The sequence below is a fragment of the Bubalus kerabau genome, chromosome 7, assembly GCF_029407905.1.
Source record: "Bubalus kerabau isolate K-KA32 ecotype Philippines breed swamp buffalo chromosome 7, PCC_UOA_SB_1v2, whole genome shotgun sequence".
NCBI classification, from domain to species: Eukaryota; Metazoa; Chordata; class Mammalia; order Artiodactyla; family Bovidae; genus Bubalus; species Bubalus kerabau.
Window position 1 is genome coordinate 96,784,387 of NC_073630.1, and position 14,146 is coordinate 96,798,532.

Genomic DNA, 14,146 nt, shown 5'->3' on the forward strand with positions numbered 1-14,146 from the left:
GCCCTTCCAGAGCTTTATCGGTAGAGGGTATCGCGATCAGGACTGTGTGCTACCCTCCCTTAAGGATAGAAGTTTTAGTATTTTTCCTTCTTTCTAGTGTTTTCTTCTTCTTTCATTTCCCTACACATTTCCTTTCTTTCATTTAGCTGTGCCCTAGAGCGGCGGTCCCCCACCTTTTTGGACCAGGGACTGGTTTCGTGGGAGAGTTTTTCCATGGACCGACCGTTTGGGGTTGGTTGCAGGGTGATTCAAGTGCATTACATTTGTTGTGCACTTTATTTCTGCTATTAGGTCAGCTCCACCTCAGATCATCAGGCTGTAGATCCCAGAAAGCTGGGTCCCCTGCCCTCGAGGGCTTCAGGGTTGCTTGTCTTTCTGGCAGCAGTGGCTGCTCTTCTCTGTGCTGCACCCTCGAAGGAGGCTCTCTATCTCCTGGCCTATTCCAGTCTTTCCTAGCAGGACCTGGTGGAGGTCTGAGGACGGGTGAGCGTGAACTTCCCTTGTGTCGGGATCTCTCGGGTTTATACTGTCACACTAGCACTAAAAGCTTAGCTGAGTTTTTTTTCTTCTTCTTCTTACCTGCCTCCTTACCTTCCTTCTTACGTGCCTTCCTCTCATTCTCTGCTCTAGGCAAGACCCTCCTGGCTGTACACATGTGGAGTGGGGGGTGTGGGAAGATTTTAGACCTACTTGGTTGCCCTGCCGTCATCAGCTCTGTGATGGGTTCAAGAAAAGTTGTGATTCTGTCCTCCTGTTATTGTTAATGCTCTTTCCAGCTTTTATTTGTATCAACGAGGTTTTATTCTGTCGGTTTTTACACTGTAAGTGTAAGCAGGACTTACGCATTTCGTTTAATGACTAAACCAGCATCAGAGATGTTCGTGAATTTATTTATGTGATTACACTGAGAAATAAGAATTCCAGACATTTGCATTCCATTAATAGTTATATGCCTTAGGCATTTTCTCTTTAGTTCTGTTAGTTTGACTGAGGTTGTGTGTCCCCTACTCTCACCCTGATTCCTCAAATTAAAGACTTATTCAGCCTTAAAAAGACTTGGATCTCTAGGGTCACAGATCTTCAAGGATCTTGAAATGAACTTTATTATAGTACTGATTTTTTTTGTCTTGTTTTATTTGGGTAAGACTGTGGAATTGTTTTTCCTTTCATTGTCTTGGAGTTAGGAGACAGGAGAAGCAGGGAGAAAGTTATTATCTGACTGCAGTCTCTTATGCCTCATTTGGTCTGCATGGTTTAGTTACCCAGGTAACTGCAGCTAGACTGTGTTCTCTCTAGTTCAGACTACCAGGTGTTTCTCCCTCACCTTCCCCAAAACCTTTCTAATACAATTATTTTACTCCCTGATAACATAGTTTTTACGTTCTCCAGATAGGGCCTTACATACTGAATAAACAACAGAATTCTTCTGGATGTGATTCTTATGAATAAAGACACACCTTTTGGAGGGTCAGGGACAACAGCAGGTGGTGGGTTTGTAAAATTGATTATTATTGACAGATTTTAGTCAGTTGCAGTTTTTTTTTTTTTTTTTTTAAATTTTGGAAGAAAGTGTTTCCCTAGAATCCTATTTGCTCTATGTTAAATGATGTTGTAGGCTTCCCTGGTGGCTCAGTGGTAGAGAATCCGCCTGCCAGTGCAGGAGATGCAGGTTTGATCCCTGGGTTGGGATGATCCCCTGGGGAGAAAGAAATGGCAACTCACTTCAGTATTCTTGCCTGGAAAATCCCATGGACAGAGGAGCCTGGTGGGCAACAGTCCATGGGGTTGCAAAAGAGTTAGACACAACTTAGCAGCTAAACAACAACAATGATGTTTTACTTTATTTATTTTTACAAGTATTCATTTGTAACTCAACAGTATTTTCATTGAACCATCTCAAACCATTCAAAACACGATCTCAAATTTTGTGAAACAAGGTCCAAAGCATAAATAAGTAAACTGCTGTATATCCAGCTCAATCTCTTTATGTTCCTGACTTGTATCAGGTTTTGCAAATATTAATTTAAAAATCACATTTTAGTCTCTGGGAACTTTGTATTACTAATTGTAAATTAGATGGATAGGTTCAGTCGTGATGAAGAATTTAGTGGTGAAATCAGTATTTATGTAAAGTAAATCTGTGGGTTATAGCTACAATTTTTATTCATTTGTTTATTTTAGATAGTTTATTACTAAAACAGGCTCTCTAGGCTCCTTCCCCTATTGGCCACTCTACTCTTTTACTAAATATAAAATGTGATTTCTTCAGTTTGGAAGGTTTCAGGATTTTGTGGTGTACTTCCACATAGTACTGAGGCACGTTGCATCCACCCACTCAGGCACCTACTTAGACTTGTTGGCAGTCCAGTAGGGCACCTGTGTCCCATTAAAAATGAGTGTTGTCATTATCTGCTATTCTGTCAAATTGCTCATTAGCTGGGAGGATACTATTATTAGTTGTAGTAATAAGGATTCATTGAGTGCTGTAAGTGAGCATGGAATTATATGTTGGATTGGTTTTTGAGGTTTTTATTTTTTAATATCATTTTACTGTCATCCATTTCTTTTGCATAAATTTTATAGGACCTCTTACTAAGTTTTCTATTGCTGCCATAGCAAATTACCACAGACCTTGTGGCTTAAAGCAGCTCAAGTTTATCATCTTGCAGTTCTGTAGGTCAGAATTCTGATATGGATCTCACTAGACTAAAATTAAGGAGCTGTCAGAGCTTCGGTCCTTTCGAAAGCTCGAGAGGAGAATCTGTTTCCTTGCCATTTCCAGCTTCAAGAGCTACCCATATTCCTTAGCTCGTGGCTCCCCCTTCCTCCATCTTCAAAGCTAGGAATGGCATATTGGGTCCATCTCATGCTCAGATTTCTCCTTCCCATTGCTGTGAGATGAGGCTGAGAAAGGAGAAGGTTTCTCTGCTTTCAGGAGCTGTGTGATTAGATTGGGCCCACCTGAATAGTGCAGCATCCTCTCAAGGTAGTCACTCTGGAAAGTCCTTTTTGCTGTGCAGATGAGGCCATATTTGGGAAGCCGTAATCCTGTCTACCACAGAACCCAGACGTCTTTCTAGAATAGTATTTCCCTAATTTAAAGTGTTTATGGTTAAAAGATTAAAGGTGTGATTGGAATTAATGCTGAGAAAGTGTATCATATCACCTCTACTTCTGTCTTCTTAGCTTCAAACTCTTACCTGCAGTTACCTGTGGAACACATTTTCTTAGATATTTTGTAAGCGACTTGTTGGTGTTTGTTATGTAACAAACCACCCTGCGATTATCATTGCCCACATGTCTGTGAGCTGATCTGAGCTAGGTTTGTATAGGTGTCTCTGATGACCTTGGCTGGGCTTGCTGTGCCTCTCTGAATCTGCAGGTCAGCTGAGAGTTGTCTAATCTAGCCTGGGGCTCTGTGGAGCCAGCTCTGTTGTTCACTTGTGTCTCATCCTCCCACCTTTGGGCTAGCCCAGGCCTGTGCTTATGAAAATGGCAGAAAGACAAACTTACAAGTGGAAACAGATGAAGCCTCTTAAGGCCTAAGCTTAGAGCATAGAATCTGTCAGTTTTGCTTTATTCTATTGGCCTACTAGTCATGTGACCAAATCAAGGCACTTTTAAGTGGGAGGAAGTGCAAAGTCACTTAGCAAAGGGACTTGAGAGAGGAGGCAAGGAATTGGGGCCAATGATGCAACTAACCCCACACTTAGACTCTCTATTGCCCCAAACTGAACTCATCTCTGTGACTACCTCCCTCAAAAGAAACCTGTTTTGCTTTCTTTATTTCTGGTTTTAGTTAATGATACTACTCATGTCTAATCATGCGAGTCAGAAACCTGCATTGTATCCTAGAGTCATCTCTTTCCCCTTTGTGTTCTGTATTTACCTTGTAAAATGTCTCTGTAATCTGTCCAGCCTAGTATCATCACTGTTCTGCTTCAGGCTGTCATGTCTCCTTGAGAAGAGAGGGAGGGTCCTCTCTTTAATCGTCTCCAGTCTGCTTCCTTCAGATCCATCCCTTATATTGCAGCCAGAATACTCTGTGAAATACACACGCCACCCCCTGTCCAGTGGCTTCTCATTGTCTCTAGAGGAGGCCTCTGTTATCTGGATTCTCCAGCCTCCTGTGCTGCTGTTTCCTGAGGTAAAGTTCAAGAGTCAGCAAAATGTGGCCAGAGGGCCATTACATTTTTAAGTGATGTTTTTTAAATTTTTAAGGGGAAAAAAGAATAGCATTTTGTGACACATGAAAATTACAAAATTTAAGCCAGTGTTCGTAAATTAAGTTTTACTGGAATGCAACTATGCTCATTCATTTTTGTGTTGTGTATGGCTGCTTTCGCATTTGAATGGCAGAGTTGAGTCACTGAGATGAGTCCATAAAACATTTACTGTCTGATCCCCTTCCAGAAAAAGTTTACCAACCCCTCCTCTAGTCAGCTAGAACTTACAGTGGCTCCCCTGGTGTACCATTCTGTTAATCATGCCTCAGTACTTTTATTACCTTGTTTCTTTGCCTGGATAACTCTGTTTTTTTAAATAATAGCTTTATTGAGGTACAATTTGCATACCATACAGTTCACCCGCTTAAAGTGTGCAACTCGATGATTTTTATAGTGTGTTCACAGAGCTGTGTGACTGTCAGCACAGTCTATTTTGGAACATTTCATTATCTTCCCTGTAAACCCCACGGCCATTAGCAGTCACTTCCCATTTCCCTATCCCCAGCCCTAGACAACCTGAATCTACTTTCAGTTTCTATAGGTGTACCCATTCTTTTTTTTTTCCTGCCTGTTCTTGACATTTCCCATAAATGGAACCACACAATGTGTGGTCTTTTGGAACTGGCTTCTTTCACTTAGCATTCTGTGTTTAAGGTTCATAGAAGTTGTAGCATGTATCAGTGCTTCATTCCTTTTTATTGCCTATTAATACTTTGCTGTATGGATATACCACATTTTGTATATTCAGCTTGTTTTACCTTTTGACTTTCATTGAGTAATGTTGCTGTGAACAGTTGTGTACAAGTTTTTGTGTGTCCATGTTTTCGTTTCTCTTAGGTTTATATTTAGGCTAATTCTTCTTCATCCTTTAAGAATTGACTTTGGGATGAACATTGGGGTACACGTGTCTCCTTCAATTCTGGTTTCCTTGGTGTGTATGCCCAGCAGTGGGATTGCTAGGTCGTATGGCAGTTCTATTTCCAGTTTTTTAAGGAATCTCCACGCTGTTCTCCATAGTGGCTGTACTAGTTTGCATTCCTACCAACAGTGTAAGAGGGTTCCCTTTTCTCCACACCCTCTCCAGCATTTATTGCTTGTAGACTTTTGGATCGCAGCCATTCTGACTGGCATGAAGTGGTACCTCATTGTGGTTTTGATTTGCATTTCTCTGATAATGAGTGATGTTGAGCATCTTTTCATGTGTTTGTTAGCCATCTATATGTCTTCTTTGGAGAAATGTCTATTTAGTTCTTTGGCACATTTTTTGATTGGGTCATTTATTTTTCTGGAATTGAACTGCAGGAGTTGCTCATATATTTTTGAGATTAGCTGTTTGTTAGTTGCTTCATTTGCTATTATTTTCTCCCATTCTGAAGGCTGTCTTTTCACCTTGCTTATAGTTTCCTTTGTTGTGCAGAAGCTTTTAAGTTTAATTAGGTCCCATTTGTTTATTTTTGCTTTTATTTCCAATATTCTGGGAGGTGGGTCATAGAGGATCCTGCTGTGATTTATGTTGGAGAGTGTTTTGCCTACATGTACCCCAATGTTCATCGCAGCACTGTTTATAATACCCAGGACATGGAAGCAACCTAGATGTCCATCAGCAGATGAATGGATAAGAAACCTGTGGTACATATACACAATGGAGTATTACTTAGCCATTAAAAAGAATACATTTGAATCAGTTCTAATGAGGTGGATGAAACTGGAGCCTATTATACAGAGTGAAGTAAGTCAGAAAGAAAAACACCAATACTGTATACTAATGCATATATATGAAATTTAGAAAGATGGTTACAATAACCTTGTATGTGAGACAGCAAAAGAGACACAGATGTATAGAACAGTCTTTTGGACTCTGTGCGAGAGGGAAAGGGTGGGTTGATTTGGGAGAATGGCATTGAAACATATAATATCATGTATGAAACGAATTGCCAGTCCAGGTTTGATGCACGATACAGGATGCTGGGGGCTGGTGCACTGGGATGATCCAGAGGGATGGTACGGGGAGGGAGGAGGGAGGAGGGTTCAGGATGGGGAGCACATGTACACCCATGGTGGATTCATGTTGATGTATGGCAAAACCAATACAATATTGTAAAGTAATTAACCTCCAATTAAAATAAATAAATTTATATAAAAAAATAAAATGAAACAACAAGGACCTACTGTATAGCACATGGAATTTGGCTCATTGTTATGTGGCAGCCTAGATGGGACAGGAGTCTGGGGGAGAACAGATACATGTATATGTATGGCTGAGTCCCTTCTCTGTTCATCTGAAACTATCACAACATAAATCAGCTATAACCCAATACAAAATAAAAAGTTTTAAGAAAAGGAAAAAAAGGAAAAAAAAAAAAAAGAATTGACTTTGGGGTCTTTTTTTTTTTTTTTTTTTTCTGAATTCTTCCCTGCCTGCTAGGCTGGGTTAACAATCTTTTCTCCATAGCCCTGATAACATTCTCATAGTATTTACCACATCATATTGAAATTATCTGTTTGCATGAACATCTTCCCTACTCTGAGTTTCTGGAGAGCAACATCAATACCTTATCCAACTTTGTATCAACTGCAAACAGTTGAAAAATTTGCTTAATATTTGTTGAACTAAAAAAAAAAACTATAAAACAGTCTGTGCTTTTGAATTAAAATAAACTTTATCTTTTGTAATTTTTTTCTGTCTAATGTAAGTATATTAGCTTCCTTTTTAAGTCTCTTGCATATTTAGATAACTGATTTGAATTTTTTTTTAAGGCCTGCAAAGAAAACAAAAAAAGGTACTAAAGAAAAAGCATCAAATGAGAAAAAAGATGATATAGAAAAAATAAAGTCATATCCTTTTATGGAAGGTGAACCTGAAGACGATGTCTACCTAAAACGCTTATACCCAAGGCAGATATACGAGGTGGAGAAAGCTGTTAACTTACTTAAGAAATTTCAAGTTTTGGACTTTACGAATCCAAAGCAAGGTGTTTATCTTGATTTGACACTGGATATGACACTGGGGAAGAAGGTATGTAGATGGAATTAAAATTTATTTGTCAACAGTGGTTGAATGAATTGCTGTTTCTTAACTTAAAATATGTTTTGTCTCCTGTAATAATTTTTAGAAAATCTTATGCTCTTTCTGAACTTTAGGATGAGAAATATTAAAGTTTGTCTTTTAGTTTTTCAAATATAAAATAGAATGTTGAACTCATTCTGTAGAGTCAATGAACATATATCTCCTGTTTATCTGGAAGTCATTGGTAGGAACAAAAGTAGTGTCAAAATTAATTGAGGTATTACTGTAACTGAAAAATGACTTAAGCTGTCCAGGTATTTGTTCCTTCTCGGTCAGTAAGGACTTTGGATAGCTCAGTGGCCTGAAGATGTGTTCCTCAGAATCCTAGGTTGAGACTAAGTTTGGATGGGGTGCCAAGCCCCTTACACTCATCTCAACCAAAACATTTCTGCTTTGTCTGCTTATATATTGCAGTTCCACAAAAGACTTGTTTATAAAATTCTAAAGGTGGGAAAAATACTAGATTAGAATGAGGTCCATTACAGCTCTCAATTTGATAAGCTTCTCACTTAATTTATTTGGAGATGATACTTGGATTTTTATTCTGAGGATGTCTTTTTTTTTTTTGTCAAACTGGAGGGTCTGTGTTTTTGAGTACAATTTAACAACCTCAGCAGCAACAAGTAATTGAGGAGGAGGAATAAAACATAGTGCTTAAGAGCCTAGGCCGACATTGCATTACAGGCCAGAATCCTGGGGTCACGAGTTACCTGGTCTTTGAGCTTCTGGTTTAACCTCTCCAAATCCCAGTTTTTCCCTTTCTTTATAAAGGGAAGTAAAATGCTTATTTTCATGCATGTTCTCATTTAATTCTATATTAATCTCAAAAGAGGAAGCTGAGACATTGAAAGTGAAGTAACTTGCTCAAGGTCACCAGAGGTGGGGGTGGAATTAGGATTTAAACCAAAGTCTGTTTCATTTCTTGGTTATTTTTTGTTTATTTCAGTCCTATTGAAATTTTATTTTATACTATAGTGTTACTGTTCTTTTATTTTAAAACGTTGTAGTGTCTAACGTAACCACTTTCTCAGCCAACCAGTAGTGTAATTTATAACGAAGTATTGTAGGACCACAAGTTTCATTTTCTAAGTGTTAGCCACTTGTAAACTAATAACATTGAAAAGGTTCAGTTTTCTTCCTGAGACCTTTTTTGCTCTTGACAGAGTGCTTGTAAAACAAGCCAGTATTCCCCCAGGGGATGCTATTATTGTGATTGCTTGCCATTGAAAAATTTACTGAAGCCAGTTGTGACATGTTAATGGCAAAGGAATGACAGTCAGTTAAAGTGAGTTGCACGTCTGACATAAAGTGTGCTTAAGAGTTTGTGCCTTCTTGTCTGAAAAGAAATTCTCAGGAGGTTATCTTACTCAAGTTTTTCTAAAAATATGATCTTTCAATCAGTTTCAATTATGAAATGACTCTTTTTCTGGACCTTAAGGCTGCACCAAAACTATGGGCCTAGAACTTGTTTCCGTGTGAAGTCTCCCCAAGAGATCCGAGTCACAGGTCTAGACAGGTCCTTGGCCCAGTGACTAAACAAATTAGTTTTGAGGTCCTGTAAAAACTCCACCCGTATTAGGGTGCCTCAAATGCATGCCATTATTTGGGATTTTCCGACTGACTTCCCATACATGTCTGGAAGTGGTGGGTGGTCCAGGTTGTTTCAAAATAGACCCGCCTTTCAGATTTGGCAATCTGTCTTGGATTTAGAGTTAATATCATCAGATTCACCTGATTGTTTAGAATCAACATGGAAATTAGGAGTGACCCACTGAGCAGATTAGCTGGATATATTGTTCAATGTGCATAGCTGTATCCATGTCCTCCTTGATGATGTAAAAAAAAATTACATGTTTTTTTGAATTTAATTCAAGGTAGAAAACATTTATTGGCATTCATCATGTGGAAAGCCTTGTACTAGGTGCTGGGGAAGATAACGTGAAAGTGAAGTCGCTCAGTCATGACCGACTCTTTGCGACCCCATGGGCTGTAGCCTATCAGGCTCCTCCGTCCATGGGATTTTCCAGGCAAGAGTGCTGGAGTGGATTGCCATTTTCTTCTCCAGGGGATCTTCCCGACCCAGGGATCGAACCTGGGTCTCCTGCATTGCAGGCAGATGCTTTGCAAACACAGATCTTAATTTAATATGTAAGACTGTGTGGTGAATGCTGTAAAGAAAGAAGCCATGTGCCATGGGAGTGTGGAGTTGGGGAAAGAGGTTTATATCTTTATTTTGATTTCTTACAAAGGAAATATAATCTCTTATGCTTTAACAGGTAATCAATGAATATTTTGTATATTGAAAAGATTAATGAATTTTTTATAATTGTTTTTCCATTGTTGTATATTTAGAAAAAAGTGGAGCCATTTGCCAGCGTTCTTAGTTTGCCATACCCATTCATTTCAGAAATGAGTAAAGTTGCCGTATTTACAGGGGTGAGTAACTTTTTATATCCTTTAGTTTTTTGACACATCACATTAATCAATGATTAGAATAACTGAATAGAGTTAGAGAAAATCCTGGCATCCCCCTAGAATATTTTCCCCATGTGAAACTCAAAGCAGTTTAATGGCTTATTTGAGGTCATATCATTAGTTTTAGAAAGAGCTGAGCCACGATATTAACTTCATCATTATTATCTACCATTTTATGTTTCTCACAAGAGAAGTATTTATCCTACTAGCTGCTGCGTCCTGCTGAAACTCTCCAAACGACAAAAATAACTGACTTTAAAGCAGTGGGTCATTTAGTGCTGTGAAGACACAAAAACCACACTTTTAAAATGATCCAGTCTGTAAAGTCAAGAAAGTCACGGCAGTAACGAGTATAGTAATACAGCTCTTTGTTATTGTTTTTGTGTTATGCACATTTGTTTATAACATCCTCATGAATTTGTTTTGTAAACTGTTTTTCTTCCTGCCGTCTGTCTCACTTACAAGGAAGAAATTCTTTGCTTTTCTCCCCAGAAAAGTAGAGACTATAGCTCTTAGAATGCCACAAAATTTGAGTAAATAGTGACATATTTTTACAGTAAATCCAAATGGTATAAATGAAGCATATAGAGAAAAAAACCAAATACTGTGTGTTTTTCTTTTGGATTTTCAGACAGTAGGCTAAATTTTGGTTCTCTTTTCTTAAATTTAAAAACTTTACTCTCACAATACTGGATTGATAAAATGTTTCCATTTAAAGTAGCAAAACTAAATATATTTTAATCTGTTATTTTTGGAAAATGATGTATTGATGACATTGGAGACTTAGGAACAACTTGGTGGGTTTTAAATATGCCATTTGGACATATTTCCTCATATATTAGTCAAGAAATGCCATCAGTTCAGTTCAGTCACTCAGTCGTGTCCGACTCTTTGCGACCCCATGAATTGCATCATGCCAGGCCTCCCTGTCCATCACCAACTCCCGGAGTTCACCCAAACCCATGTCCATCGAGTTAGTGATGCCATCCAGCCATCTCATCCTCTGTCGTCCCCTTCTTCTCCTGCCCCCAATCCCTCCCAGCATCAGAGTCTTTTCCAGTGAGTCAACTCTTCGCACGAGGTGGCCAAAGTATTGGAGTTTCAGCTTTAGCATCAGTCCTTCCAGTGAATACCCAGGGCTGATCCCCTTTAGAATGGACTGACTGGATCTCCTTACAGTCCAAAGGACTCTCAAGAAATGCCTTGCTATTGCTAAGTCGCTTCAGTCGTGTCCGACTCTGTGCGACCTCATAGATGGCAGCCCACCAGGCTCCCCCGTCCCTGGGATTCTCCAGGCAAGAACACTGGAGTGGGTTGCCATTTCCTTCTCCAATGCACGAAAGTGAGAAGTGAAAGGGAAGTTGCTCAGTCGTGTCCAACTCGTAGCGACCCCATGGACTGCAGCCTACCAGGCTCCTTCGTCCATGGGATTTTCCAGGCAAGAGTACTGGAGTGGGGTGCCATTGCCTTCTCCGAAGAAATGCCTTAATCACCTACAAACTAAGCTTGTTCTGAATGTACTATCTCTGATGCATCTAGTTGAAAACTGATGCACTTTCAATTAAAAGTAAAAAATACAGTTTTTATTTTGAACTGTGGTATTTCTGACAAAATACTTGAAAGCAGACTGAATTTGTTTAAAGACTAATGTTCAAACTATTGTATTTTTTGGTAGAATGCATCAGAAATTAAAATAGCAGAAGAAAATGGAGCTGCATTTGCAGGAGGAACTAATCTCATTCAGAAGGTGTGGTATTGTTTTCTTATTCATTACTTACAGAAATTGTTCTGTTATCTTTGCCATCCATTGATTTATTACATGTGGAACATAACTACTCTGTTCATGTCTTTTGATAAATGGTTAGTAGAGCTTTACAGAACAAATGATTTTCCTAATCTTTTGAGTCTCAAAATCAAGCTAAGAAAAGACTATCCAGACAGCCTGATATTAGTTATACTTGATTTGTATTTGTGATTTTTTTGTTTCTTTCTTATGTGTTTGTGAGAATTTTATGGATAGACTGGAAAGGACAGTATGACTCTTGTGGTTTTAAATGTGAGATTTAAGGTGAAATCTGAAAGGTAGCCTATATGGATATCTCTATTCATATTTCAAAGGCCAGATGTTTGTTTTGCCTTATTGGAGTACAAAGTGTGATTTACTTTAGTCGATTACAAAGGACAGTATCTGACCTCTATAATATGGTACTTTTGGTTACTCTTAAATTTTACCACACCTGCTCTCCCAACTCCATCAGTTCAAGTGGTATAGGCAAAAAAATGTTATGCAGCCTACCTTGAGAAAATAACAAAGAACTGGTGGAGCCCATTTGAAGCAAAGACATTTGTTTGTTTGTTTCAATTAATTTATTTATTTTAATTGGAGGCTAATTACTTTTCAATATTGTAGTGGTTTTTGCCATACATTGACATGAATCAGCCATGGGTGTACATGTGTTCCCCATCCTGAACCCTCCTCCCACCTCCCTCCCCATCCTATCCCTCAGGGTCATCCCAGTGCACCAGCCCTGAGCACCGTGTCTCATGCATCGAACCTGGACTGGCGATCTGTTTCACATATGATAATATACATGTTTCAATGCTATTCTCTCAAATCATCCCACTCTCGCCTTCTCCCACAGAGTCCAAAAGACTGTTCTTTATATCTGTGTCTCTTTTGCTGTCTCACATATAGGGGCATCATAACCATCTTTCTAAATTCCATATATATGTGTTGGTATACTGTATTGCTGTTTTTCTTTCTGACTTACTTCACTCTGTATAATAGGCTCCAGTTTTATCCACCTCATTAGAACTGATTCAAATGTATTCTTTTTAATGGCTGAGTAATACTCCATTGTGTATATGTACCGCAGCTTTCTGATCCATTCATCTGCCGATGGACATCTAGGTTGCTTCCATGTCCTGGCTATTATAAACAGTGCTGCAATGAACATTGGGGTACACGTGTCTCTTTCAATTCTGGTTTCCTCAGTGTGTATGCCCAGCAGTGGGCTTGCTGGGTCATATGGCAGTTCTATTTCCAGTTTTTTAAGGAATCTCCACACTGTTCTCCATAGTGGCTGTACTAGTTTGTATTCCCACCAGCAGTGTAAGAGGGTTCCCTTTTCTCCTCACCCTCTCCAGCATTTATTGTTTGTAGACTTTTTGGTGATGGCCATTCTGACCAGTGTGAGATGGTACCTCATTGTGGTTTTGATTTGCATTTCTCTGATAATGAGTGATGTTGAGCATCTTTATTGTGTTTGTTAGCCATCTGAATGTCTTCTTTGGAGAAATGTCTGTTTAGTTCTTTGGCCCATTTTTTGATTGGGTCATTTATTTTTCTGGAATTGAGCTGCAGGAGCTGTTTGTGTGTATATATATATATATATTTTTTTTTTTTTTGTATATTTTTTAGATTAATTCATGTCAGTTGCTTCATTTGCTATTATTTTCTCCCATTCTGAAGGCTGTCTTTTCACCTTATAGTTTCCTTCATTGTGTCAAAGTTTTTAGGTTTAATTAGGTCCCATTTGTTTATTTTTGCTTTTATTTCCATTACTCTGGGAGGTGGATCATAGAGGATCCTGCTGTGATTTATGTTGGAGAGTGTTTTGCCTATGTTTTTCTCTAGGAGTTTTATAGTTTCTGCTCTTATGTTTAGATCTTTAATCCATTTTGAGTTTATTTTTGTGTATGGTGTTAGAAAGTGTTCTAGTTTCATTCTTTTACAAGTGGTTGACCAGTTTTCCTAGACCCACTTGTTAAAGAAATTGTCTTTTCTCCATTGTATATTCTTGAAGCAAAGACATTTATTTTTTTAAAGATGTGGGAAGAAGAGGCACATCTCTCCATGCTGTTCTTCAGAACTCTGCATTCAAATGGATATATCTTTCCTTTTCTCCTTTGCCTTTTGCTTCTCTTCTTTTCTCAGCTATTTGTAAGGCCTCATCAGACAACCGTTTTGAATTTTGCATTTCTTTTTCTTGGGGATAGTCTTGATCACTGCCTGTACAATATCATGAACCTCTGTCCATAGTTCTTCAGGTACTCGATCAGATCTAATCCTTTGAATCTATTTGTCACTTCTACTGTATAATTATAAGGGATTTAGGTCATACCGGAATGGTCTGGTGGTTTTCCTTCCTTTCTTCAATTTAAGTCTGAATTTGGCAATAAGGAGTTCATGATCTGAGCCACAGTCAGTTCCCTGTCTTGTTTTTGCTGATAGTATAGAGCTTCTTCATTTTTGGCTGCCAAAGAATAAATCAGTCTAATCTCACTATTGACCATATGGTAATGTCCATGTATAGAGTTTTCTCTGGTGGTGTTGGAAGAGGGTGTTTGCTGTGACCAGTGCGTTCTCTTGGCAAAG

General features: G+C 38.7%; 1 protein-coding gene across 3 annotated transcripts in view; it reads left to right on the top strand.

Annotated features, from left to right (window-relative positions):
• MRPL1 (mitochondrial ribosomal protein L1) overlaps positions 1-14,146 on the top strand; it is a 73,500-nt gene that overhangs the window by 16,115 nt on the left and 43,239 nt on the right. For all 3 annotated transcript variants that reach the window (XM_055588879.1, XM_055588880.1, XM_055588877.1), the window contains exons 3-5: positions 6,984-7,242; positions 9,646-9,729; positions 11,444-11,515. In XM_055588879.1, the coding sequence (XP_055444854.1) occupies positions 6,984-7,242; positions 9,646-9,729; positions 11,444-11,515 (415 nt within the window). The remainder of the gene's footprint in view (positions 1-6,983; positions 7,243-9,645; positions 9,730-11,443; positions 11,516-14,146) is intronic.